Below are 26,562 nucleotides of genomic sequence, written 5' to 3' on the forward strand. Positions count from 1 at the left end.
TAAAGCACTTTCAAAAATAAAAGCTCTATAGGAATGCTTAATAGTAGTAGTCCATAAGACAGTTACGAGTGTAAAGGAAGTGTTTAATTTGATAGAACTTAACTTACACTTCTTAAAAGCAGGAAAAAAACAGAGTTGGTCAAGACTGTAGAGGAAAAGAAAGAATATATTTTTTATCTTGTAATAAAAATAATCAAGAGCCATTTTTATATAGCTGCACAATATATATTAGTTGTTATGCCTTGTATTCCTTGTGGTGGCTGGCCCAGTTTATGTGGTTACATACATACATTTATATCCTACCTTTTCTCCAAAGAGCTCAAGGTGGTGCACATGGTTTTCCTCTTCCCCATTTTATCCTCACAACAACCCTGTGGGGTAGGCTAGACTGAGAGACAGTGGGATTTGCACTATTTGGGAACCACCCCCATACAAAAAGTGCACGAAAAGGGGATTTAATTCTCATGGCTTCTTCCAGAAAACACTACAGTTTTGAAGGTCTGGAGGAGTCTCTTCACAGAGATACAATTACCAGGATTGCATGAATGACAGCTGTGCCAATTGGTTTATATTTAAAATGTAGATGTTTTCTAGTGCAATTTTGGTGCCCACAATAAAGCCAACAGAATTTCCCTTATTACATATCCCACCCAATCCATCTGATTTCTTCCTAGTCTTCCCCCCTCCCACAAATTTAATTAATATTATTTTATTCATGGGCCAATAGTATGGAATATTTGTAGAAAGGCATGAATGGCATATTGTGACATCTGATATGTAAAAATTGTTTTATTAAAGGAATACAGTAATTGCTAGAAATGTGATGGAGAAATGGAAAAAACAACAACAAGGTTTCTCCTGAAAGTAATGATTTGGATGTTTCAAACAACATATGATGTAAACATAACACAGAACACACATCAATGGGAGATATAAGGAATACAATAGCAACAAAGAGAAGGGACAAGATTTATTTCATAGATTTTTTCCTTTTCTGTTTGCAAGCAAAACTGCTTTGATATAAAATGAGTCCAATGATACAGTGCTATCATCCACTCAAGCAAAAGAAAACCTCACGCTGACATGAGTGCAGATTATACTGGCATTCCGATACAAGTGTAACAATTCTAGAATCCAGATGGTGTCTGGCCTTTAAAGCATGGCGCAGAAAATGCTGTAACATATTGGAGTACTGAAGTACTGTCAAGTGCTCTTTAAGTAACTTTCGCTGTGAATTCTTTGGAGGATATGGTTTAATCAACTGCAATATAAAGTGTCTCTTAGTATCCCCTCCACATGCCTTTCAGTGTCCACTGTGTTAGCTCAAAATGCATAATGATGCCTGTTGTCTTTTTCATTTGTATTAAGACAAAGTTATGAGGTATCCTTTACCGTTAACCTAATGACAAAGCAACAGGCCTTGTTGACTTAGGATGCAAAGACAACTGTACATTCAGGAATTGCTTTTAGTGATCTCTCTACACATTACTGCAAACAACCTTTAGTTAACATTAAAAAAAAATCTGTTCACATAGGATATGGCATAAACAAAACCAAGTATGACAGAAATTATACACATAAAATAAACAAGACAAATACACAAATAAGGCCATCTCCAAAATTAAAAATCCAACTCTTGTAATATTTCACAATAATTTCTACAGAATATTTTACATCTTACAAACTTAAATATTTAATGCACAGGAAAAAGAAGACCTTGACTGAGCCAATCACACTATCTCTTAGAGGATTTGTCTAATTTGCTGGCAGGCGATCTTCTTTGGGGAGTTGGAATTTTGGAAGGCTTGCCAGATGCTGACCGAGAACTAGGTCGGGGTGTCGGTCTGATTGGGGTATGGACAGTCTCTGATACATCCGAGCACACAGACTGGATTTCTGAAATGTCAAAGTCAGACGCATCACTGCCCCGGCGGCTGCTTGCTCTGCTGCCAGTCTTGCTTCCTGCCCGACTTCCAGGTCTGCTTGGTGTTTTTCTGGTGTCTGAAAGGAGAGAAGAAATACATCTGATGCTATTAGAGTGAGTAGGGAGAACTAAGGAGGCGGATTTTTACTGGCATCATCAAGAGCTTCACAGTGCTCTGCTATCGGAGTTCTGAAGTCTACTCAAGCAAGGGTTGTTCTGTTCACTACAATGCCAGAATGCTAGTTGCTGGGGGGTCATGAATGGGAGAGTGCGATTGAGCTCATGTCCTACTAGTGGGCTTCCCATAGAAATCTGGCTCACCACTGTGAGAACACAATGCTGGACTAGATTGGGCCATTGGTCTGATCCAGCAGGGATATTCTGGACACTACCTGTTGGGCACATCAAGCATTCCCTGGTTCAATCTTACGTGGGTACATCAGAGCCCCTGCATGCAGAGGAGGCTGATGGGATCTGAGCAATCTACTGTTTTCAATAAAAAAAAATTCTACTGAAAAGTGCTTTTCACTGTAGTTTCTTCTGCTCTGGCATCGAGAAACCTACAAGTCAGAACTACATATTAATATTATGTCTAACTTTGTATCTTTCATCCTGTTCATCTGGGCTACCACCTTGATCCAAAGCAGGATCCTCGACATTTCAGCCACCCAAAGGAGGAGATATCACATAATTTAGGATGCACCGTGTTGCAGACAGTATACATTGTGGATGTTACTCAGAAGACAAAGTAGATACAGTGGCACTGCTAGGGCCAGACCACCAGGTGCAGGTTGGGGACCCCACAGCTCCTAAGGGCACCGTGCTCTCCCAAACAACAGCCCCACAACAGCTGGCAGTTTCCAACCCCATCACATCTTTAAAAAAATACAGTAGGCTTGCTGTTGCAATTGGTGCAAGAAGTCACACTCTCCATCTTTTATCCCCAGAGTGGTTTGGGACCCCACATAGGGTCTAGAACAGCCTTTCCCAATTAGTGGGCCACCAGGTGTTGCTGGACCACAACTCCCATCAGCCTCAGCCAGCATTGCCAATGGTCAGGAATGATGGGAATTATGGTCCAACAACATCTGGTGGCCCACTAGTTGGGAAAGGCTGGTCTAGAGGCAATCTGAGAACTGAAGAGGGAAGTCAAAACTGTTTGGAGCTTTGCCCTATTTACAACAGTATGCCTGCTGTAAAAAAAAAAGATGCTATGGGAACTGTAACTGTCTGACTAGGCAGGCAGTTGAGGAAGGGATCCTTCCCTTATTACAGCCTTCCTTGAAAACTTGGTTTTCAAGGCCTGTTGGAGGCAGTGCATTGACAACCTCTATGAGATTTTCAAGAAAGGCTAGAAAAATGGAAAGGTTCATTCCTCACTGCATAGTAACAGTAGAAGGGGGAAAATGAATTACTTTTTCTTTCTGATGAGTAAAAGAAAAAAGGGACCTGTTCACCCTCCCCACTTCATAACAGGATGGAGTGGGAAAGAAAGAATATCCCCCCTCCCACACACACATCAGAAAGAACTAGGATAAGAGAGGTTGGGAGGAGAGGGGAAGTGGTGTGCCCCCCAGAAGGTATCTTGGCCAGGGTCCCTAAAATCTGGCAGCATCACTGAGTAGATAAGGCTGCAAGTCAAATGATGCAGCTTAATTATAGTAAAAGCTACAAAGCAGCAGAATTAAGAAAGATGTAGGTATTAAACGCTAACACAAAGGGTGCATTCACCTGCTCTAAAATTCTCCAGGTGGAGTGTCCCTAAGCGACTCAGCCTTATAGAAGAAGCAATGTGCAACCATACTAACAGGTAACACTTCCTAGCATCAATCCACATGTATATTGTAGTCTATTTTTTATTTGTGCCAGTTGTCAGCATCTCAGGGACTTTTCTTCCAAGGTCTCATGCACTCACCTGCAAAATGTGCCCTGACTCTCGTAGCTGCTGTTGAAATTAGGCCACTGTCTTCTCCAGAATGGAAACCCTTCCCAGACAGGTATCCTGGCAATCTAAGTTTACTCCCTTGTATTGGAGTCCCCTGTAGGACACAAGGATAATCGAATGAAACAAACGCATAATGTACTGAACAGAACTCAATTTAGGATTCCATCCATATCACCTTCTTCGGAACATGCATGGCAAAAAAAAAAAGTTGTGCCAAAAAGTGATCACACAGGAATATTTAGTAATGACTTGGAAAAGGAACCAAATGGTAACATTATCTAGCATGTAAAGCACTATACCTGTTTCTATACCTCTCTCTTCCCTCCCTGTTGTTTTCCAGTTATCAGTTTTGGTTTATAAGCTCTGTGAGAGCAAAGACCTGTCTGGTTTGCTTATGTAAGGTGCTTTGCACACTGATGGCATTGTATAAACAAACACACAAGCAAACAAAACAGCTTTATTTATTTATTTTTACATGCTAAGATGTATATACCTGCCAACTGAGGATCACACTTCATGCATTTGATGGAGACTCTAGACTACAAAAGCAGATGTATTTCTTACTCTTTAAGGTCTACAAAACTTTTTGTTGTTTTGCTGCAACACCAGAACATTTCTATTCCTGGAATATATATCAGTGTTGTGCTTAAATGGATTCTTGCCACCACTTTAATGAATTGACTGGGTCAGTTGATAAGTTTGTTAAAGTCCTATTCATGCATATGCCTCGATGTGTGTAGATTAAACATGGTGAGGGCACAGGGACATGTACGCAGGCTCATCTCCAAAGTCCCTGCACATGCTGGCTGACTTCAGACCTTCCTGTGTTTGGTGGGGGGTGTCTAAGTGTGTTCAAGTGAACACTTCTTGAATGTTTCTTACAACTGGGAATCCTGATAAGGCATCTTTCGGAAGAATGGGGAAAGAGGCAATACCTCCCACCCCTACACCCACAAATCTTACGTCAAGGGCTCCTAACTCTCTGGAGCAGATATAGGGGGAGACTGTAGGGGGAGAAGGACTCACAGAAAATTGCCTGCCTCCTGTTCTCCTGACACATGCTTTCCATTGGCGAAGCAACGCCAATTCGATTCCACCCATCAACAGTAGTTATTCTTATGGCTTGAAATATTTATTTCAAGTAGGTAAAACACTGGGTTGATATAACATGTATTTCAGACCCAGTGGGCAATCAAGACACAAAACGAGCACAAGGAGGCATAACTTGGCTGCCAATGAAGAATGCCATGTTGACCCAATGCTTCAGTCAAAGACTATAAAGAGATTTGAACTCCATCATGTTCTCTTAGTGAGTATTATTCTTCTCTTAATTCCCTCTTCTCTTAATGAATATGATTAATGTCAAGAGGCAATGCGATGGTTAAATTCCAGGATCCATGCAACTGCTCTGAAGAATGAATGTTTAATCATCAAGGCCCTCCAGAGTAAATTTTGACCTGGGAGGACAGTTAACTGCTGCCCAATATTTTTAATTCGTGCTAGCTTTTCCAGTTTTTGCAAAGCCCGTCTCCTGCCCTGAAAATGACACTTAATTTGTTTGCCGCTAACCGTGTAAGTTTCTCTGCATAGCCTCAGTGTGATCAAGTAAGCTTTCTAGTTATGTTTAGCTATTAGGTGAAGACTGGAAAAAAAAGAGAGCATAATATTAGAAAGTGTCAGCAATTCATATTCTGTTTTATATTTTAAATCCTGTAGATATTTAGTTCTGTATATGGAATAAATTATTTTGTGGGAAGGATCAGTAAATAGGCCAGCTGTGGGTTTTGCTCCCCAGTAAGCAAAGCCATACAAAAATCTGAGAAGTTAGTGCTAGAAAGAGCCAGAGGGAAAGCAGTAGCCTCCTATTTGTTTGCATAATATATATTGTATGAGCAACAGCAGTAATAACACTTTCTTCTGTGCTCTACACTCTGATATAATTAAGATAATATCCAAAGGGAGACATCCCAATTATTTAAGTTCATCTCTCTTTTATAGCTTTTATCCTTACACGATAGGAGATACTTTCAATCTTTTATGTATTTAGGCTGTCAATATTCCCTTGTTGTACACAAGTAAGATTATCAACCCTTTCCCTATGTGAATTTGAGAGATTGTAGCTTGGACTGGTTATGACATTACGGCTTGGGACTTCCACTCCTTGGACTCTAAATATTTTGGTGGCTGCCACCTTATTCAATGCTCCACAATGGCCAGAGAATTAATCTTGACTCCATTTTTTATATGATCCATGCATAATGTGTATATCATGTGGGCACGAAGAGACATTCTTGATGATTCCTCTAGATACATGGAATTTCTTTCTCCTGCAGGTCTGAACCAGATACACCATTAGGTATTTTTTGGGGGAGGGGGCTTGTTTTTAATAGACAGGGCAAAGTAGATATGGAATATTTGTAATTTAATTTTATCATTGTATCTTTTAGAGATTTCCTAAGCATATTATTTATAATTTTTATTTTAATGTCATTTCTTGCCCTAAGCCTTTGGGGTAGAACAGGCTAGAAAATGAGCTAAGACACAGAGTTCAGGGTGCTCAGGCTTACTGATTTCAGTATGCTTCACTGTGTCAGACTGAGGCCTAAGGAATAAACAGGATCCAAGTGTCATGAAAGTCAGTGCCATACAAACAAAACAATACTGGACTAACTTAATATTAGTATAGGAATCCAAAATGTTTTGTATTTCACAGATGCATTAGGAAGAATTGGAATGTAGCAGGCTCTCTTACTGATCTAACTACTTACCTTGATGATTTACATTATGTATATTTTAGATTCCACATGTACAGAGCTCATTACCATTTTGATTATGGTTATATATAGTTTAAAGATATGCTCACCAAGACTGAAAAGGAGTCAAACTCAAATGACTGATCAATATATAAGTTTAAAAAGAGGTAAAATAAAATTGGTGGATAGAAGACTGAAAACAAAGAGAGTGCATTAATATGTAAGAAAGGTTCAGCACAGCTGGGGCAAGGATTGCAGTGACTGTTAGTCAATAGGATAATTTTAGTGAAGGAAATGTTAGACTAGAATATCCATCCATTACTGTACCTCTGTGGATGACACTTGATATTCAGAGCACTCTGGTGGTTTACAAGGAGATGATGTTTTGCTGTTTATCAACCATGGTTTACCATAGTTGCGTGTTAAATGATGGGGTGTCTGTATGAAACAATGGCAAATCACAAGGGTGAAGAACAGGCAATGGAAAACAATGTCATGGAGAGGAATATTCAGATTATGAAGACTGAATCTCACAGTAAAAGTCCAAAACAAAAGGCACCAAAACAAAGCAGGAACAGTTGACAACAAGCATTCTATACAAAAGAGAATGTACATGTGCTTTTAAAAATGTAGTGGTGGGTTAATGTTTTTTTCTTTAATTTTTTTCCTGTTTTCTAATTGGCTTACATGTTTTTTCCCAGGCTTGCATGACCGCTGCAATTGTAAAGGGGAAAACAATAAAACACTGTTAGCTTTCGTTGAAAAATAAAAGAATCAAAACCTTCCCTATTTCTTTTAGGGTAGCATTATTGCAAATTGTAGTAAACTTGGCCCTTTTTTATTAACTGACATTAAAATTCAGCTGCACCGCTCCAGTCATACCTTGGGTGTGCTGGCAGCAATAGCTGGTGTTGGAGTCCCTTGGGCAGGCGGATTTGACACAGACGTGGACCTGTTGGGTGAAGCACCCCTGGAAGAAGGTCGTGATCTACGTCCCCTTTGTCGGAAGGCAGCTATGCTTTGGCTAGCTCCATCTGCCAAAATGAACTTCTCTCGAAGCTCCATGTTAGTCCTCCCTTTAGCTATAGCATGTAGAAGAGAGAAATTGAGGAATCTGATCATTTCCCCATCTCCTTTTCCATCCCACTGGCCTTGCCAGGTCTCAACAAACAGGTCAAACAAATCAAACACATTAGTGAGTAATGCATTTGTTTGAGACAAAAAGTTCATTTATAGAATATGCGTATCTAACATTTTATGCTAGCAAAGATGAACTGCTGTCAACATAAATCAGCATGACAATGGAATGGCTCAACATGCTATTTGGTTACCAGTGCGCAGACACAACCTGAGAACCCAACTGACTAATGCTGCCACTGCTTGGATGATTCAGAAACAGATGCTAGCTACGATGAGTAAACACTGAGAGAAGAGCATAAAACCGTATTAATTCTAAACTGTAACATAATGCAGTTGGGCAACATGCAATGACAAACGGAAACTCCCAAACTGTAAAGAAGTGGCTGGATGCTAGGTAGAGACAGGTGCAAGTATAGAGGCAAATGTGAGAACTTCCCACAAGGATTAGGTGCATAAACATGTTAGCATTTGGTTTCCTCTGCCTTAATGGAAATTTCTTTTGAAAAACTCCCTTTGACCACATCAAAGGAAATTTAGAGGCAAGCTCTCAAGCACCAGCCAGTGTAACAAGTGTTAAAGCTAAAAAAAAAAAAAAAGGTAAAACGTGAAGCATTTTGTTAATATATATATATTTATATATATCAAAGCAGAGTGGGCAGGAAATGGAAAAGAACATAAGAACAGGAGAGACAAAGAGAGGGGTTTGCCAACCTAAAGCCGGCTGAGTGGTAATTGAAGAGTTTGATTCCGAACGTAACATTTTACTTCCATGATGATGAACTAGAAAAAATGACACAGGATATGGTCATATTAAAAGAAAATTGTTAGCAGGAGAAGAAATCAATTACAGCAGTTGCATATGCAAGAGATTCAAAGCTGCAGGATAAGGACAGCTCTTAAGTGATAAAAGATTCTTGCTAAGTGTCCCTAAGCAAAGTCATGGAGTTATCTTAAGCAAAAGAAATCACTCCTGGTATAGTTTCAGCTGCATATAGACCCAATATCATCAACTATGTAAAAAGAAAAAGAAACCTTTCTCTACCAACATAAAAAAAGAGATGCAAGTGGAACAAAACAGTTCTATCTTTAGACTTTTAAGTTGTATGAAGTAAGGACACATACCATACAGTATTCCAACAGAATGGAAATCTAGTCACCATTAAGACCCCCACAACAGGTTTTGCATGTAATTCACATTTTACCACATACAGCTGTAGTTTCCATGATAGAGCTGATGAAGAATGCAATCTGGTTTTCCCTCCTTTTGAGAGAAGTTTATCTGAAAAATTATTTTGCCCTTTGGAAAGATGTTTGGATTTTGTGAGTGAAGGACCGCACAAATGGACAATCAAAAATCTTTTTTCAGACACATATTAAGTGATACTGAAAATCACAAATGCACCTTTTTTTCCTTCAAAGCCTTTTCAAGAAAAAATAATCTCTCCATATTGGCTCAGTTTGTACATAATGTTAAAGCATGGTTTAATGTTACAATGATCAGCTGCAGTGAGCTTTGGGCTTACGTTCTCTTCCCTGCCCTCTCCTCCTCTGGTGTGGCCATGAGGAGAGTTTACAAGCTTCTGCTTCCATTTTACACTAAATACAGTTTAGCATGCCCAAACCTAGACTGTCGTTTAACTATGGTTTGTTAAAACAAGTCAGCTTCTTAAACTATGGTTGGAAGTTGGCTTGTTTAAAGAAACCATAGTTAAGATTAACCACAGTTTGGTTTGATCCAGATGATACAGCAAGCTGTGATTACTATAAAACAAAAGTGAATGCTTCCAAATTCTGCCTTGCAGTAGTGTTGGGGTGCATGGGTGGGAGGGAAGCACATAAGCCCAAGGCTTGCCCAGGTTAATTCTCATAATGCTAAACGATGGTTTAGCATTACACCTGAAACAACCATTGTGTGTGCATAAATATCATTTTTGGAAAACTGAAAATCTTCCATATTTGTATGCACTAGTGTTGAAGAAGCCCATTTCTGTAATGTGAAGCTTGGTGACAATCAGCTGGGGATGCCAGGTTGTCGTTTTTTTAAAAAAAAAGCTGCAACAGAAAATATGGCAAGTATTGTTCTCCTAGCTTGTGTGGAAGATTGTAGTTATGTCATAATATATGACTATATAATATAAATATATTTATAATTATAATATAAAGATACATAATAATTTATATACAACAATGTATTAAAAATATCATAAACTTTCACCATGGTATCTCCTTTTTAAAGCACATTCGTGTCTCATCAGAATCTAGGTGTTGCATGATTACATCCATACATAGGATCTGATCATAAGCTGGTAGAAGAAAGGCTCATTAAATGATTTTTTTATGAAGTCAGAGAAAACAACACATTTAATGTGTTATATTATTGTAGGAGTCAATTGTATTCAGTCAGTACTCTAGATGCCAGTTATGTCCTGTTATTCTTCAGAGTGGAGTATGACATGTGATGATGGAATTAGATGAATTTTCAGTGCAAGCTCTGTAGTAATCTCTGCATACTATGCTATCATTTATTTCTCTACGACAGGAATGTAAAATGTGACTCAAACATAATGTACACATTACTGGATGTATTCCAAGTTAGTTTAATGTTTATGTATTTTATTAGAAATTAAATAAAATTTAAAAATTGGAAAAAATAATGTAATTAAAACAGAATTGGAGGAGAGTTTTCATCAGATGTATAATTCAGTCTTCTCAACACTACTGGTAATATTGACTCATATGACCCGTTAGTATGTAGCAGGAATTTTTAGCTGTAGTGTATTTTCAACTATTTCTGATAAAATGGTAGATGGAAAAGTAAAAATTAGCCTGATTAAAGAAAAAGAAATATATTGCCCTAAGAAACATGCAAAGCACCACAATGTTTACATTTCTGTTTGAACTTTCAGCATCCCTTTTAGAAGTAGTTTTGACTACAGAGAAAAATAAACTAAAATATACCAATAATGTTTTCTGTAGCTGCTTTTCATTTCTTAGAAACAGAACACTACCTTCACCACCCTGACTTAATGTTCCTTAATAACTCACTACATAAAAGTGGGCAATTCCCTTTATGTTATTCCTTGTGGAATCAGCAATTAGTCATTATTTTATTTACCATTTCCCTTTAATTTCTTACTTTCCTGCTGGGCTGAGCAACTTGCTTGGACTTTTAAAACCTTCCACAAAGAGAAAGGAAAAGTACCTGGAAAGCCTCTCATGGACGATCATTATTATAATAACCACAGACTTGAACAACTTTGTCTAAAACTAGCTGAGAATTACCCTGGTTCCCTTTCCTAGTCCTCCCCACCAACATCACCCTCACTTCAGATTCCTTGGCAGGAATATTCATCTACAGGAGGTGAGGAGAACCCAGAAAGTAAATCTGAAGAATCCTCACATGGTGGCGGTGTGTGTGTGTCAATGCTAGTCCTACTCAGAGTAGACCAACTGAGGTTAATAAACATGACTAATTTATGTTCATTAATCCCAATGGGTCCACTTAGTTGAATATAACCTATGGAGTTTCAATGAACACACACACATGCACGGGACAATATCTGCCAGGGCTTGAGGGGTTTTGCTCTATGGGTTGAATTGCCAGAACGTTTTGAGTAAATGTCAGTAGCAGCATTTTCATTTAGTGTACCCTGCCTGAACCCTGTAGCCTGTGCAAGTGCATCAAGGTGTCAGGCTGCTGGGTTCAGCCCCAACAGACTATTCCATACACTGCTACATGTGCATGGTTCCCACAATAGAACTTGTTGAGCCAAGGGAAAGGCAGGGCAGCTACAGGCCAGAAGGAAAAGTAGATGGCAATAGCACAGCCATGTAGCGACGTGACAGCGGCAGCTGTTGGCAGTATTCTCACACTTGCTTCCCTGAGTGTCTCCTCTGCCCCATGGGAAAACCTGAGTGCACATGCAGCCCACCATGTCTCCAAGGGAAAAGGGGGGGAGATAAGAGACGGACAGGGAAAGGAAGTCAGTGGTTCCTTCCCCCCTGTTTGTGCGATTTCTGTTCCCAACAGCTTTTCGGTCTGTTGGTGAGGAAACCAAAGGAATTCTTCACAGGTCAAGTTCTGACACGGTGAGTGCAAAGCATAGCCAGGGTCTATGGTTTCTTCAGCAGGTAGTCCGTAAAAAGAGACAATGTATAAAAGCAGGACATTAAAAGTGAATCAGTGTTTAACTACTCCAGAGATTTATACAGCTTACACTTTATCCTTCTAACTGCCCCCCCCATTAAATAATCTCTGACAGCAGTTGTACATACACTATTGATTGAGTTTAATATTCATATCTAAAGAAGCCTTCCTACATACCTCTGCAAGGATCATTTTTCACTAAGAACTCATCAAGTGCCATCCATCCACCTCCAACTCGAACCATAACAGTGCTCCGCAGAATACGGACAAGACGGAGTTGCTGGGAGTCACCAAACTGTTCAGGAAGATAGGAAATGGAGCAAAAAGGTTTTCTACAAATTCTAAACAGCAATGTGCACTCCAAGCCAAGAGGGTTAAAATTAGCCACATACAATGTGCTTGTAAATCATTAGTAGAAAAATCACCAAAGGTTTGCATTATGCATATGGTAACGGTTGTTTCCAAGTTGAATGCAACTGCATTAACCCAAAAGGGAACAATGAGATTGGTGGGAGAGGAATGGGAGGCTGAGCGCAAAAGTATTATGCTGCTAAGGCTTAAAATTATGCTGGATTCTTGAGATTGTTTCTGAGATCTTTTCAAAGGAGAAAAATTAGACAATGTAACACATGAAGTTACTGCATCAGTGGGCTTGTCCTGTCAACTCTAAAAACCTGTCCTCGCAAAAACAGTTAATAAAATTTCCACTGAGACATGGATTAGAACTCACTGTAAGATGAAGCAAACTGATCCACAGAACTAACATAACAGCTATGACTTCATAGAACAAGACAGAAAAACAGCCTCTTCAGTGATATTGTTGAGTTACTTCAGAACCTCTTTTTCTCCCGCTTGCATTCTAGAAAGCTGCCCCTTGAAATAGCCACTGAGGACTTTTTTTGTGATGGATTCAAACATCTTTCTTCAGGGATACCCTTCTTCAAGGATTGTCTAATTTTTCAGTACGCAAACTACAAACTATGTTGTGATCCCTCTTTTCCTACACATTATGTGTATTGCTATAGCCAACGTGATAGGTAGCTATTGAATTCATTAGTTATTGGCTCATGTCTGAACTATTTTAAGTGTTTTTCATTGTCTATTTTTTGTTTATCCTTTTTTTACTTCATTAGATGCTGATTGCAGCACAACCCCATCACAGCATCCACTACTGCCAGCATGCAAGCTTTCATTTTCAAAAAGAAAAACCATTTTAAAATAAATAAACAAATAAATAAATAACTGGCCAGCAGGCAGGAGATGCCATCTGAGGAGGGTCTAAGGAGAAAAAGTATGCAAAACGATTGCTCCCCTGCACCTTGTCAAAAGCAAAGTTTTTAAACTTTTAAGCGCCTGCTGAAAACCTTTCTGTTCTGCCAGGCTTATGCAGACAATTAAGAAGATGCTTTTTTTTGCAATAGTTGATCTTTATTTTTATTGTATTTTTAATGTTTTTATTTTATGGTGGTGGTTGTTTTTAACATGTTGTAAATAGCTTTGATGTCTCTAATAAAATAGTAGTATACAAATATTTGTATAAATAAAAATAAATTAACTAAATTAACTAAATCTTGGCCTTGCAAAGTGTTTAGCAAAGCAATTAGTGCACCAGAAACTCTGCAAGATCTTCTAGTCTCTTAGAGCCTATCTATATGATTGTGTGTATACATGTATGTGTGTGTATACATATATATGTAAGTAATTGGAAAGCATAGCTGGGCTCTTTGAATATAATACATATCCCAGATATACTTCCTCTCAACACATACTTCCTTTCTCCATATTGGTTTGAAGACTGGTTTTAGTTTAATGTGTCAAATGTGCCAGCTGTTCACAAAGCACCTGAAAAAGTGGGAGGGTGAGGAAGGTGTCTTCAGCCACAACCTCTTCATGCTTGTCAAGTAGCTCTCAAACAGCATTCTTTCTAAATGTTATACAAAGCCCGAAGGGCCCTTTAATACATATAAGCAGAAAATTGTTTATTCAAATGTGAAAAATAGAAACATAACAACTGGTGTCTTTTTTTCAATATCCTATGGCCTCAGCAAAGGTTCTTGGTGATCTAAAGCAGTCATTAAATCTTGTGCTTTGTATACTGGCACACATGCTGCCAATCTCTGAGCCAAGGTGTCTTAATTTACAGGCTCATTCAAATGGCCCAAAGCCTATTTCTCTGAACCCATACATGAATACACACAATGTCTAAACTTGGCCTATCATATTTTGGCTTAAACTGAGATACAAATGAGTCTTCTAGCTGTGCACAGAGCCTCTTCTTAGCACGCTGCAATAAGCCAGGAAGTCTTCAGTTAACCATAATTTCCTGTTAACTATGGTTAACAAGGTTCAGAACAAGTCAGGATCTTAAACCATTGTCTGAAGTTGGCTTAAGATAGATCTTGGCTTGGTCTGAACCTTGTAACCATAGTTTTCCAGTTCTGATGTAGTGGGACACTATGCTAAACTGAAAATCCTTGCCTTATTACAGCATGCAGAGAAGAGACGAGGGAAGGGCAATGCAAGGATAGTGTGTGTAGGCAAAAGGCTCATATATATTTTGGTTTATTAAGCTAAGATATAATTATCTGAACCAGGCCAATAGGGAAAGAAAATGTACCATGAAAATTACAGGTAGGATCTCAGAGTTCCCCACGCTCACCCCACAGAGGATTCTTAGCACTTCTTAACTCTGGTTACTGTGATCTTTAAGACCAGATCCTTCACGTGGGTACATATGGAAAGTTCTTCCGGAAGATTAAAGAATAAAATGCAGCATTTTATCCTTTGAAAAAAGCAAAGGTAAGCACTACTTGCCCAGCAAATGTTTTATAGCCAAATCATATAATTGAGCTTGATTTTTAATATACTTTATTGATATACTGCTTAAGCAAAGGGAGGAAAGCATGCTATTTTTGGGAACCAAATAACAGGAAAGCACATAAAGTTAACTAATCCAGGGCAAGTATATTAAAAGTAAGCAAATATGTAATAAATTGCTGTATTGTGAAGACTTCCTTCTTTTTTCACTTATAAGGTTTTATGCTGCAGCAACTGTATTTTCTGATGTTCCTTTGAAAAACGTGTTCTGATATGGCTGTTCCTATATAGTTCTGGGATGATTTAGCCAACAAATTTGGAATGAAGATGTGACATATATCCTGGGTTTAACTAAGGCCACAACTTCATTTAAATACTGATCTGCAACTAGGAAGAGCTATTCAACTCCCCCCTCCCAGCTTGTATGATCTGCCCCCCCTCATGGATGGCTGAGAGGAGTAGTTCAAAAGTCCTTGGCTCTCTGTTTTTAATTAACTGAGGCTTCACATTTTGTTAGTTTAAAGAAAACAGATTCATAAGCCATGGTTTGAAGTTGGCTTGCTTTGAAACTGACTGCAGTACTGAAGATGAAACAGAAAGTCATGGTTAGCCAAACATAAAAACTTTCAGCCTCCTGCTCTTGGCCGCACAGGAGGAAGGGAGGGAAGGAGAGAGCACACTAACCCAAGGCTTGCTACAGCTCATTCATGTAGTGCAGAGGTGGAGAACCTGTGGCCCTCCAGACACTGCTGAACTATAGTTTACATTATTCCTGACTACTGTCTGTGCTGGCTGAGACTGATGGGAGTTGGAGTCCATCATCATTCAGATGATCATAGTTTCCCTACCACTGACATAGTGCTAAGCCATTGGCATTGCCAATGTCTCTTTCTGTCTCAATCTTTTGCCATCTTGGCTCCAAGCAGTAGCGTGCTGCTCTTCACTGCCTACAAGTCCTACCAGGGTGCCAAAGAGGGCCTGGAGGATTCATGTTCCCATCCTATTTCCCTTCAAGCCAGTAAAGCACCATTTCTTCCATGGTGCTGAGGTAAAGCAAAAGATCAAAGGTCTTTCACTAGAGTACATTACCTATGAACTCTAATACATCACATCATGCAAAATGGAAGGATATTTAGAATTGGGGAAGCTGATTTAATTTTGGACAAAAGTGGTTTAGTAAAGTCAAAAGTTAAAATTATATAATTAATTTGCATGAATGACACTAAGAACAAAATTTGGGTTATTGCACTCATGCCAGAGACAGATAATCTACAACACTTTATTTTTAAAATGACCTTCCCATGGTACCCTTTTAAACTAGGTGAAACTTTAATTAACATTTGTCACCATGAAATTCATGCAAAACACAAATGGCATTTCTCAGACTTCTTATTTATTTATTTAAAATATTTCTATCCCGCCCTTCTATCCTGCAATAGGGCACTCAGGATGGCTAAAAATAAAATCATAATTCTGCATAATTCTGAGTAATCTCATAAACAAAACCTATATAGTATATAATTTTCTGTTAGAATTAATTTCATAGGTAGCGTACACTAGAAAGGGATGAAACCAGCTTGAAGAAGAAAGCAGAATGATGGACTGCACATTGAACAAAACTGGGATAGGCCGTACATACCTGGAATGCAGCATGCGCTGTGCCCAATTTCACAGTGATGGTTTAAATTGTCTATTCAGGTTTTAATTAACTGTCCTGGACTTTTTGCAAAAGCTTAAAAATGGGCATGGTGCTGGATTATCTAACAGTGGGATGCAGCATGAAAACCTAAAAGATCCTTCATAGAGTAATAAGAGCAAAATCCTAAGAGCAATTCCAGTGTGAAAACCACAGGAACAGTGCCTAAATGTATTTGCATCACTAATTCATGCAGTCTATTATCTGGTTCCCTTAAAAAGCAATCTCATTAATGAGGCAGCAACAGGCAAAAAGGCAATTCCCAAAACAAGAAAACCAGTCAAGCATTTCCAGAGAGGCACCATAGCTGGCCAACAATGAATTAGCGTAGGGTGAAAGGGTGGGGAAGGACAAACCACTGCAAGCTGAAATGATGATGTATTAAGAGAATACTAGGAACTCCATAACACATTCCACTGTTTATACCTGATTTCCCAGGAAGAACTGACGAGAGATGGAAAATGGGAAAAAGACATAATTAGCATAACAGGAAATCATCTACATGACTCTAGAACACACTCTAATAGCACACACACATTCTAAATCTTTAAACATAGTATGTAGGTTAGAGATGTGCAGGTAATATTAGATGTCTGGCTGTGAATGTTGACAGAGACCTGAGTCCTGCGTTACCTATCTATTGATACTTAAGAAACCTAAGATTTCATCTCCTTCAGCCAAATTCTCAATGGAAAAAGTGTATTAACTGAATTGAAAGGAACAAGGACATCTTTTTGTAAAAATTTGGCAGATTCCTCCTTCATACCTAATTATTTGTTTTTCTGGCACATTACCTATCTAGGAAAAGGAAAGTATGCTCTAATGAAAACAAAACAAAAAAGACAGGATGGTGATGACAGGGTATATTTTATTCAAATATTTTGGAAGCCTAATACACTCCCAACTGTTTGCTCTGTTGGAAAAAAATAATAAATTTAAGTTCAAATGTTAATGAATGTTCCACAAGAAGATCCTGGAAGGTGTTGGTATATCCCAGTGCATATATGGGTTATATTACTATTAAGCTCTGTCAATAGCTACTTAGAAGTTTCATCAAAAGCAAGGCTCTTTTGTAAAATCATATACAATCCCAATACAAAAAAAGATGTTTTTGTGACATTGGTAGTATAATAGTAGCATTTAAATATATATATAAACATTAAATATTTCCACTCCCTCACTGCCACCCTGTCTGACTGAGTGGCAGCACCACCACAGTCAAGAGGGTGGCACAGCAGCATTGCACCACCTCATGCGCTGTGACAGATTAAAAATGTAAACCCCCCCCATTTTTTTCTTTTTGAGAAAATACAACAAATTCACACTATGTAACTTTAGTTAAAATATTCAGATATTCCTGTTCTTTTCAGAACACCGGTGTCTAAACTCAACAGAAAACATGTCTGTTTTCTATACTTACTCTGTACTTGTTGTCACCAATCTGTTCCACCTGGAATCGCTTTGCACATTTACATTTTGCTACCTGCCTTGTCACCTGTCAGAATGACAATCAGAAGGGTAATATTGTATTTCTTGCCATTTATGATAAATTATTAAACTGAGTCAAGAGAACAGTGGGCCTATACATTCAGCATGCAATTCCAGTGGAAGATACTTGTAGAAAGTGGCTGGGGGAGGGGGAGGAGACAGAAAAGAGCACCTCATCTTCAATTTTGTCGGCATCTGTCAGAGGCTTGTATGCATCCTTGTTTGGATGGAGCGCTGCTACAAATTCGTAATAGTCAATATATCCGTCACCATCTCTGTCAAAGATATCTGCAACTGCACTCATTTCCAACCGACTAGTAGGAAATTCTGCAGACCAAAAGAACAGCTCACGTTAGAATGACTGATTCTAAACTCATGACTTAGAAGCATCCTGAAACTCTGAGGACAGGCAAAAGAGGAAAATGTTTACATCGAGGATTAAACTTTGCTTCAAAACTTACTTGAAGAAAGGATCCCATCAATAAATTCCTGTCTGGTTATCTTTCCATCTTGATCTTTATCTATCCTCCTAAAGAAGTCCATGACTCGAGATTTCTTATGGTTCATCCAACGCATATACTTCTTCCGCCAAATATCAAAATCAAAGTTGGCAAATTCCTTCAGCTTGAGAAGAAAAAAACACATAAAAAATGGTTTAAAAGCTGAATTGTCTTGTAATGTACACATAACCAAGATGCTAAGGTTCAGAGAAGAAGCTAATGTTGGTTCTATGAAAACTGGAAGCCAGCCTTAAGAATCTCTCCCTTGCCCTTCCAAGACAACTTTCCCTCTTCTTTCTCACCTCAGCCTTGACTATGATTGGCATTTGTCACTTGAGATGTGTATCTTTAGGATCCACCCTATTTTATTGAGTTTTGTGATTGTAAGTCGTTTTAAATTGCTGTATCCCACCCTGGGACTTCAGGGTCAAGTGCAGGTAATACATGAAATATTAATATTGCTATGGTCACTGTACATGGAACTCACACCATGGCTAATGCTGACAAGGATAGAGAATGGGGAATTTGTTGTAAAGGGAGTACAAGGGAAGGGCAAAGAGCACACACTGCAGAATCTGGCTCCTATTTTGTAAACCATTGTTTGTGGGGTGCCAGCATTAGGACTACACAAGACCAATGGCATTCCATGCCAATGTCGACTCATGCGATTTCTCTCCTTCAAAAAAAAAGCAGAGCCTCCAAATAATTGAGTGCTGGTATGCATTGCTATTTGCATGGTCAAGGGAAGGGTATCTACCTGGTCCTCCGCCAAAGAGGAACACCACTGACAGCAACATAAAAATATGAACTAGGGCTTAGTTATAGGAAACATCACTATTGTTTCATCTGATGTCTACTGACCTCTTCTAGTCGGTCTAAAGCATCATTAAGTTTCCTTCTTCTTTCCAGGGCCAGAAGCCAGACTTGTTGCCATTTGCTGACTAAGAGGTTCACTCGTGGATTCTTGGTTTCAATCTGGGCCTGTGCACCTGAGGGATACATACTTGGTGTTGGGGAACGCTTTCCTGTCAAAATATTGAAAAAACATACAATTCTTCTGCTTGTCATAGCAATTTAAAAAGATAACATAGCATATGTGCTTGTATGTTTAAATAAGACATTTTGTTTCTTTGTATAGGAGGGAGAGGCCTGACAACTGTAGGAACAGGTGGCATGCAACAGGAAGGTAGATTAGACCTTACAACCACAGACATCTGAGCCCATAGCTCATCCTATCACTTCTCAAATGAGAAATAATGTTAAACCCATCATAGTTCTAGCAGTATAACTTTATTGCTTAGCCATAGGCCATCACATATCACACCATATAAACACAGGTTATACAAAAGTTTAAAACAGACACATATCATCTGGAGCTAAAATCCTATACGGTTTCTAAAACCAGTATGGAGGGTCCTAAAACACTTGTCCCCGACTGTCCTGTCAATGGTCCATATAATCTCACCCTAAGTAACCTCCCAACAATTGGACTCCAGCTCTGCTACATGCTTTGCTCGCAGCTTTTGCACCGCCAGGGCGAAAAGGGCAACTCTGTATGTGATCGAGGGGTCTGTGTCTGATAGGAGAAAGGAGATACTATGGGGACCCCACGCCACACCCTGGCTTGGCAGCAAACCATTCAAGAATTTAGCCCGTGGATGGGAGTATAAAGTACACTCTAACAGGTAATGGGGCAAATCTTCAACCACCGGATCACCGCAAATACACAGCCGCTGACCCCAAGGAACCCAGTTGTAACGGCCAGTTAGGATCGTGTTCGGCATCGTTTGAAATCTGAGAGCCGTGAATGCTTGCCTCAGATTTATCGATAAAGGCTGGGCCAAGTACCATGCTCTAAGATGATCATGTTTAAAAACTTATTACTTATTACTTATTACCAGTCTATCTAGCCAAGCACAATGTTGAAATATTGCCTCTCTCAGCCGCACACCGGTAGAAGGATTAATAGAGGCCGGCTGAGATATGTGATATAGTTGGTAAATATTGGCTAGTCTGGAGGACCAGAAATTATCGGCAGAGGCCCTTTCCACACAGGCTTTCAGTATTAATGTGGCTGGGGCATCTTTAACATTTCTCCAATAGTTAAGTAGGGCAAGATGAATTCGGGCTCTGATTGGCGGGAAGCCCACCTCGGCACGGAACAAAGCCGCTGGTATACCTACAGGTAGTGTTTTTTCAGGAAATTATTTTGGATAGTCTCTAAAATGTGTAGGTGGGAGTTCTCCCAACCCCAAATAGCTGTAACATAAAGGATCTGAGCTAGCACCTTACTCTGAAAGATTTTCAGTGCCGGGATGATAAGTTTACCCCCTGCTGTCCGATAAAAATTAAGTATAGCTCCACATGATCTAAGAGCAACCACTTTAGAAAACTGAGTATGTTTCTTCCAAGAGAGATTGTCCGCAAAGTGCAAACCCAGATACTTGAAAACACGACACTGGTCAATTTGTTGTCCCACAACAGACCACCTGAGGTTAAGGTGCCTTTTGCCAAACACCATGACCTTTGTTTTTGCGTGATTAATTTGGAGATATTCTTTGGCACAATAAACGTTAAGTCTTTCCAAAAGTCTCCTTAGGCCCATGCGGGTGATGGATAATAAGGTCATGTCGTCTGCATAGAGAAGCACAGATACTTTCCTAGCTCCCAGGGAAGGAGGGAAAGAATCCGGGTTTGATAGTTCAGTTACTATGTCGTTAAGGTAGAGATTAAAGAGAGATGGCGCTAAAAGGCACCCCTGGTTCACCCCCTTCCCAACGTCAAAAGGGTCTGATAGTGAGCCCGAGATACCAACCCTTACTCTAGCACTGGTATTGGAATGTAGTTCTTTTATAAGAAACAAGAGCCGTCTGTCGATAGTTTTTGCCAATTTTGCCCACAACAATGACCCATCTATGGAATCAAAAGCGGCCGCCAGATCGACAACAGCGACGTATAGATGTTTCGTGGGGCCATTCACACTCTGTCTGGCTAAGAAAAAAAGGGATAGACAGTGATCGATTGTACTTTGCCCTTTCTGAAAACCAGCTTGTTAGGGAAAGATGACTTGATTAGCCTCTTCCCACTCTTCCAATTTATGCAAGAGATATTTGGCATAAAGCTTCGCACCAATGTCTAGCAGAGAGATCAGGCGGTAGTTATTAGGATCATGTCTCGGCCCCTTTTTGTAGATTGGAACGACAATGCTCTGGTTCCATCCCTCCGGAAACGTGCCTGTATTATTTATTTGCATGAACAGCCTGGCCAGGACAGGGGCCCACCAGTCCAGGAAGTTTTTTAAGACTTCAGGGGCACCATATCCTCTCCCGGTGCCTTGCCCAACCTAAGGGCCGAAGTAAGCGCTTTAATTTGAATGGGCGTGACCAGGGGCCAGAGGCGTAAATCTAACTCCTGTATTGTAGGGCAAGGATTATTATTTACAGAAGGGGACAGGTATAGCTTAGAAAAATGGGCTTGCCAGTCTTTAGCAGAGATCTGACAAGGTGCTAATGATTTATTTGTTCGCATCCCTTTGGCCACCAGCTCCCAGAATTGACATTCTTTTCTTTCGGCCACTGTTTGGGCTAGATGTTGCCACTGGGATCTAGCATAACTGACCTTTTTTTGTTTTAACAGAGCCTTATATGCTGATCTTAGAGGCACTAAGAGGTCGTAGGAGAAGTTGGCCGGATTTCTAGTTGCGCGCCGGGCATAGTTCATCAAACGTCTTCTAGCTCTTTTACATTCAAGATCAAACCAACTATTACCCTGGGGCCGGGAAATTGCCAAGTGTTTTTTCTGAATTAACAGGGGTCTTACATGAGATATAATTGATTGATATAAAATCATGACATCATCCACAGAGTCCAGAACACCTTGTCTGAGAGTTCGGAGGGGCTCACTGGCCAGGAGGTGCGACACAGACAAATGCAGAGTGGCAAACCAACGAAGTCTCCGCTCCGATGCCTGAGTTCCCTCCCAGATTGACACAGGAGGAGAGGGGATAGGGTGGAAAAGCTTCATATACAGCAAAAGGGGGAAATGGTCACTTTCCACCCTATTAGCCACTTCAAACCTGAGGACCCCCGACAGTAGGACACCAGACACGAAAACAAAATCTATTACACTGGCTCCCTTGTTAGTCATATATGTGTAGGCTACTTTAGACAAATCCACCTCTGAGCCGTGTAGGCATTTTAACTGATGTAATTGGAGGAGCTCCACCAATCTCCGGCCCTGCTTATTGGACGAGAATCCCATCATATTGGATATACAGTGACAGAAATATATTCTTATAAATAATCACTTAATGACTAAAGGCAATTGTGTATGTGATGCTCCTCATTTCATTCTATGAGATCATTACTTACTTCCTCCTCTTCCTTTATCCAAGACAGGAATATGAGACTGGATTGGACCAGATTCAGCTACTTTCCTTTTATGTGTCTTAGTGACCTTATCCACATCAGGCTGTTTTCGAGTCATTTCCTCCATGAATGTCTGCAATTAAATGGTGGTTGCTTTGGCTAACAATGTACAATAATAATTTGCAACAAGAACCCTGTTTGGGGAAACAAAAGCTCTGATCCAGAGGTCTATGGCAGGTGTGGGGAAACTTTGGCCCTCTAGAAGTTGCTGAACTACAGCTCCTATCATCCCTTGCCATTGGCCATGCTTACTGGCAGGACCGGTTCCAAAGGGCAGCCAGGCGGAGCACTGGCTGAGGGCCCATGGGGCTAGAGGGGCCCCTCTGCTCCTCTTCTTCCATGATTTGTGGCAGGATCGCTGCCACAGATCGCAAGGCGAAAGCTTCAGGGCTCCACTATTCCCTTGCTTAATCTACCTTGTTCTGTGGATGTGCGTGTGCACATCCCTGCCATGAGCCAAGATGGCGGCAGAGGCTTCAGCTCCTTAGGGAAACCTTGGCCGCCATCTTTGTTAAGGGCACTACCAGGTGTGCAACCGCAGAACAGTTGAGAAAGGTAGGTTAAGGAAGGGAATGGCGGGGTGTGCAATCCACGGCAGCGATCCTGTCATGAATCACAGAAGGGGAGAGCTGGGGCTTGGGGCAGGCTTGTGCCCAAGGGCTCCGGCATGTCTGGGGCCGGCCCTGCTTACTGGGGCTGATGCGAGTTTTAGTTCAGCAACAGCTGGAGGACCAAAGGTTCCCCAATCCTGTTCTATGGGATTTCCCATGTGCACACAGAACTTCGCACACTGATTTTCTCACGTTTACATTAGCATCTGTGCTAGATGACCTTTCTAACACATGAATAGCTGAATGTCTATCTTGTCTACCATGACCATGTGGATCAGGATGACAATACAGGCAGTGGCTTCCTAATCTACATGCTCGTGTTAAAATAAAGCACTTTTGCCACTATCCAAGTTGTACAAACTAGACTTTTCCCACCAATAAGGATATTAATCTCATGTCACAAATAGTAATGGTGAAGTTCTCCTAATGAGCTTATCAACAAGGATGATACTCAACTTTGTATGAAGGGAGTACTAGCTTACAGTACATATTCTTTGGTGTTTTGGATTTTGTTTTCTTTACTGTACTATTTTCTAAGGGAGCAATTGCACTGTTAAAATGTGCGCTGGTTTGCTGTCTACAAGAAACAGCAGTTTCCCTTCTTGTAATTCTTTGGTTTTTACCAGAGCAGTGCTGTACGATACAGGCAAACAACAGAAAACAAGAATCTGTGAACTAAAATGTGCTTTTGTTTTATCATGTGACCACTGTATGGTTTTGTTTTGTTTTTTAAATGTTTATTTAAAAACTTCTGCTCCACCTAAACTTCTAAAACGTACATATGACTAGCTTGAACATAAGCATAGCCATGGTGCATTTTACCTGATGCTCAGCTATGAGTGCCTTTACATCATCAATCTCCTGAGGAATGACCTCTTTATCTTTTTCACTAAGCGTTGTCTCTGCCCACTGCAGCCAGGTCAATAATGCTTCCAACAACTCTTGATTAGCGATAAGCGCAGCCAGAGCTCCTGCCAACCTCTGCTGATGTTGTTTTGCCCATGCTAACACCTTGAAATGAAGAACAGTTCAAGATTAATGTCCACATTAGTTGTTAATTCACACAACCTATAGCTTTTGGTGCTTCCTTCCTCTCACATAAACACAACCTGAAACTGTCTGCTGCCCAGGAAAGAAAGTGCAGATGAACAAAAGAAAAGTCACTATCTTTTTAGTGTGAGCTAAGGATTTCTAGCAGCACAGACGTGTTGTGTAGCAATGCTGTGTTTAATGATTAGGTATTTCAGTAGTTTACATTCTGAGAATTTGTACATAATGCTCCTTTGTTATGGTGCCCACATTGGGTCCTTCCAACTAAGAAATTGCAAATAATTCTGGGTGGGATCCAATTGGTGTTGAAGCATCCACCAGTGGAATGGGGAGGGAGACAATTTTCAGTGATAACCCCAGCCCCCTGCATACTTCCAATCTGCTCTGAAGGCCCCCCTAATCCTCTGGAACATTTTTTTGGGGGGGAGATAAATCTTGGGAAATTGTCTCCCCATTCCATTGATGGATGTCTTCTTTCAACAGAGCTACATCAACTGGATTCCCCATCCTTGTTTCAAAGCTTAAATTTTCATTCTAATCCCTCTTTTGTGGGGAGGGCAATATATTGTCCTTGAATGTAAACTGATGTGGATACTGTTTTACTTCTTTTTCATGACATAGTTGTGAAAGAAAGCAAAAAACAGCTTAGTATACATGACAGCATGTTGTATGTTAAACATTTGGTTTTCGACAGCTGGATCATATCCTCGCAATGAAAGTGCCTTGCTAATTGTCAGATGTGTTCCAAGCTGTCAAAGACTGATTGTTACCACAGAGAACCACTTGAGATGGACTGACCTCTTCAAACCTTGCTCTGATTATCGTTATCCAGTGCTTAATGGTAGTGATGGAGTCTGGGTGGCAGATAGCCAGGATGGTTTCTCCCATACCTGTGGCTTTAGTTAGTTCAGCCTTTTTTTCTTCCAGTTTCCTCATGAATTCCTAAGGCAGAAACAGTGATTTCAATTAGGTGCTGGCAGTGGTTCAAAAGGAAAATCCATGTGATTCAGACTTTGCTGGCTAAGTCAAAAAGAACAAATGCCTATACTGAATCATTCAGCATCTGAGCTGATTCAATTGCAGGGAAGGAAGAGAAGCAAAGCATCAGAAAAGTTAATCATTTATTAGAAAATTTAGGATATTTTAAGAGCCACTGCAGACTACGGGCTAACAAGAGGCAAGATGCATGCTAGAGCCTGGAACACATGAATCTTTCAATAAAGTGAATAAAATGGTCCCTTGGACCCACCTGAAGGGTGATTTTCACAGGTACGCCTGCCATCAGATTGGGTAGTACTGTCATCTAGCGTCCGAAGGCAAGAATGCACTAGAGTTAAAACCTGGGGCTCGAGCCCCTCCCACTCCAGTCTTCATGATGATGAGTCCGAAGTGGTAATCTGAAAGTAACCAAAGGGCAAAAGCCCCAGCAGCAAAGAAAATATACATAGCAAATATCATAGAACTTGCAACATAAGAACAGGTTTTAAGTAAAGAAAATCAGACAGAGCACGAAGCACATAGATTGAACTATATACGAAATACTGAACCAATTTCCCCAGAAATCCCCCACAAGGGAGGGACGTGATGGCAGGCGTACCTGTGAAAATCACCCTTCAGGTGGGTCCAAGGGACCATTTTCCACAGGTAGCCTGCCATCAGATTGGGATGTACCAACGTAGCCCCCTAATAGGGAGGGATTCCTAGGAAGTTACAAATCAGAAATAACGTGTTGCAGGACACGTCTCCCGAAAGAGGCGTCAGCTGAAGCATAGCAATCAATCTTATAATGCTTCACAAAGGAGTTAGGGGTAGCCCATACCGCCGCTCTGCATATGTCTGTAAGAGGAGCATTAGTTAGGAAAGCCGCTGTAGTGGCAGCAGACCTGGTCGAATGGGCCGTGATGTTAGACGGCACTGGCAAATTAAGTGACTGATATGCAATAGAAATACAGGCTCGAAGCCAACAGGACAAAGTGGATTTGGACACCTTTTTTCCCAAAGATCTCGGATGAAAGGATACAAATAATGCGTCTGTCTGTCTAATATCCTGGGTGCGAGAGAGGT

The 26,562-nt window shown here is 40.2% G+C and overlaps 1 protein-coding gene across 33 annotated transcripts in view; it reads right to left on the reverse strand.

Annotated features, from left to right (window-relative positions):
• Positions 1 to 957: 957 nt before the first annotated feature.
• DST (dystonin) overlaps positions 958 to 26,562 on the reverse strand; it is a 467,794-nt gene continuing 442,189 nt past the window's right edge. For 23 of the 33 annotated variants that reach the window (XM_061623014.1, XM_061623016.1, XM_061623015.1 and 20 more), the window contains 14 exons: positions 25,297 to 25,440; positions 24,271 to 24,459; positions 22,781 to 22,910; positions 19,272 to 19,435; positions 18,372 to 18,534; positions 18,083 to 18,237; positions 17,843 to 17,917; positions 16,849 to 16,866; positions 12,087 to 12,204; positions 8,474 to 8,542; positions 7,505 to 7,704; positions 6,950 to 7,060; positions 3,840 to 3,963; positions 958 to 2,001 (listed from right to left, as the gene is read on the reverse strand). In XM_061623014.1, coding sequence (XP_061478998.1) covers positions 1,736 to 2,001; positions 3,840 to 3,963; positions 6,950 to 7,060; positions 7,505 to 7,704; positions 8,474 to 8,542; positions 12,087 to 12,204; positions 16,849 to 16,866; positions 17,843 to 17,917; positions 18,083 to 18,237; positions 18,372 to 18,534; positions 19,272 to 19,435; positions 22,781 to 22,910; positions 24,271 to 24,459; positions 25,297 to 25,440 — 1,926 coding nt within the window. In that variant the 3' untranslated portion in view covers positions 958 to 1,735. The remainder of the gene's footprint in view (positions 2,002 to 3,839; positions 3,964 to 6,949; positions 7,061 to 7,504; positions 7,705 to 8,473; positions 8,543 to 12,086; positions 12,205 to 16,848; positions 16,867 to 17,842; positions 17,918 to 18,082; positions 18,238 to 18,371; positions 18,535 to 19,271; positions 19,436 to 22,780; positions 22,911 to 24,270; positions 24,460 to 25,296; positions 25,441 to 26,562) is intronic. The other 10 variants (XM_061623029.1, XM_061623028.1, XM_061623003.1 and 7 more) reach the window with 3 other exon arrangements.

Source organism: Rhineura floridana, chromosome 4 (genome assembly GCF_030035675.1).
Source record: "Rhineura floridana isolate rRhiFlo1 chromosome 4, rRhiFlo1.hap2, whole genome shotgun sequence".
Taxonomy (NCBI): Eukaryota; Metazoa; Chordata; class Lepidosauria; order Squamata; family Rhineuridae; genus Rhineura; species Rhineura floridana.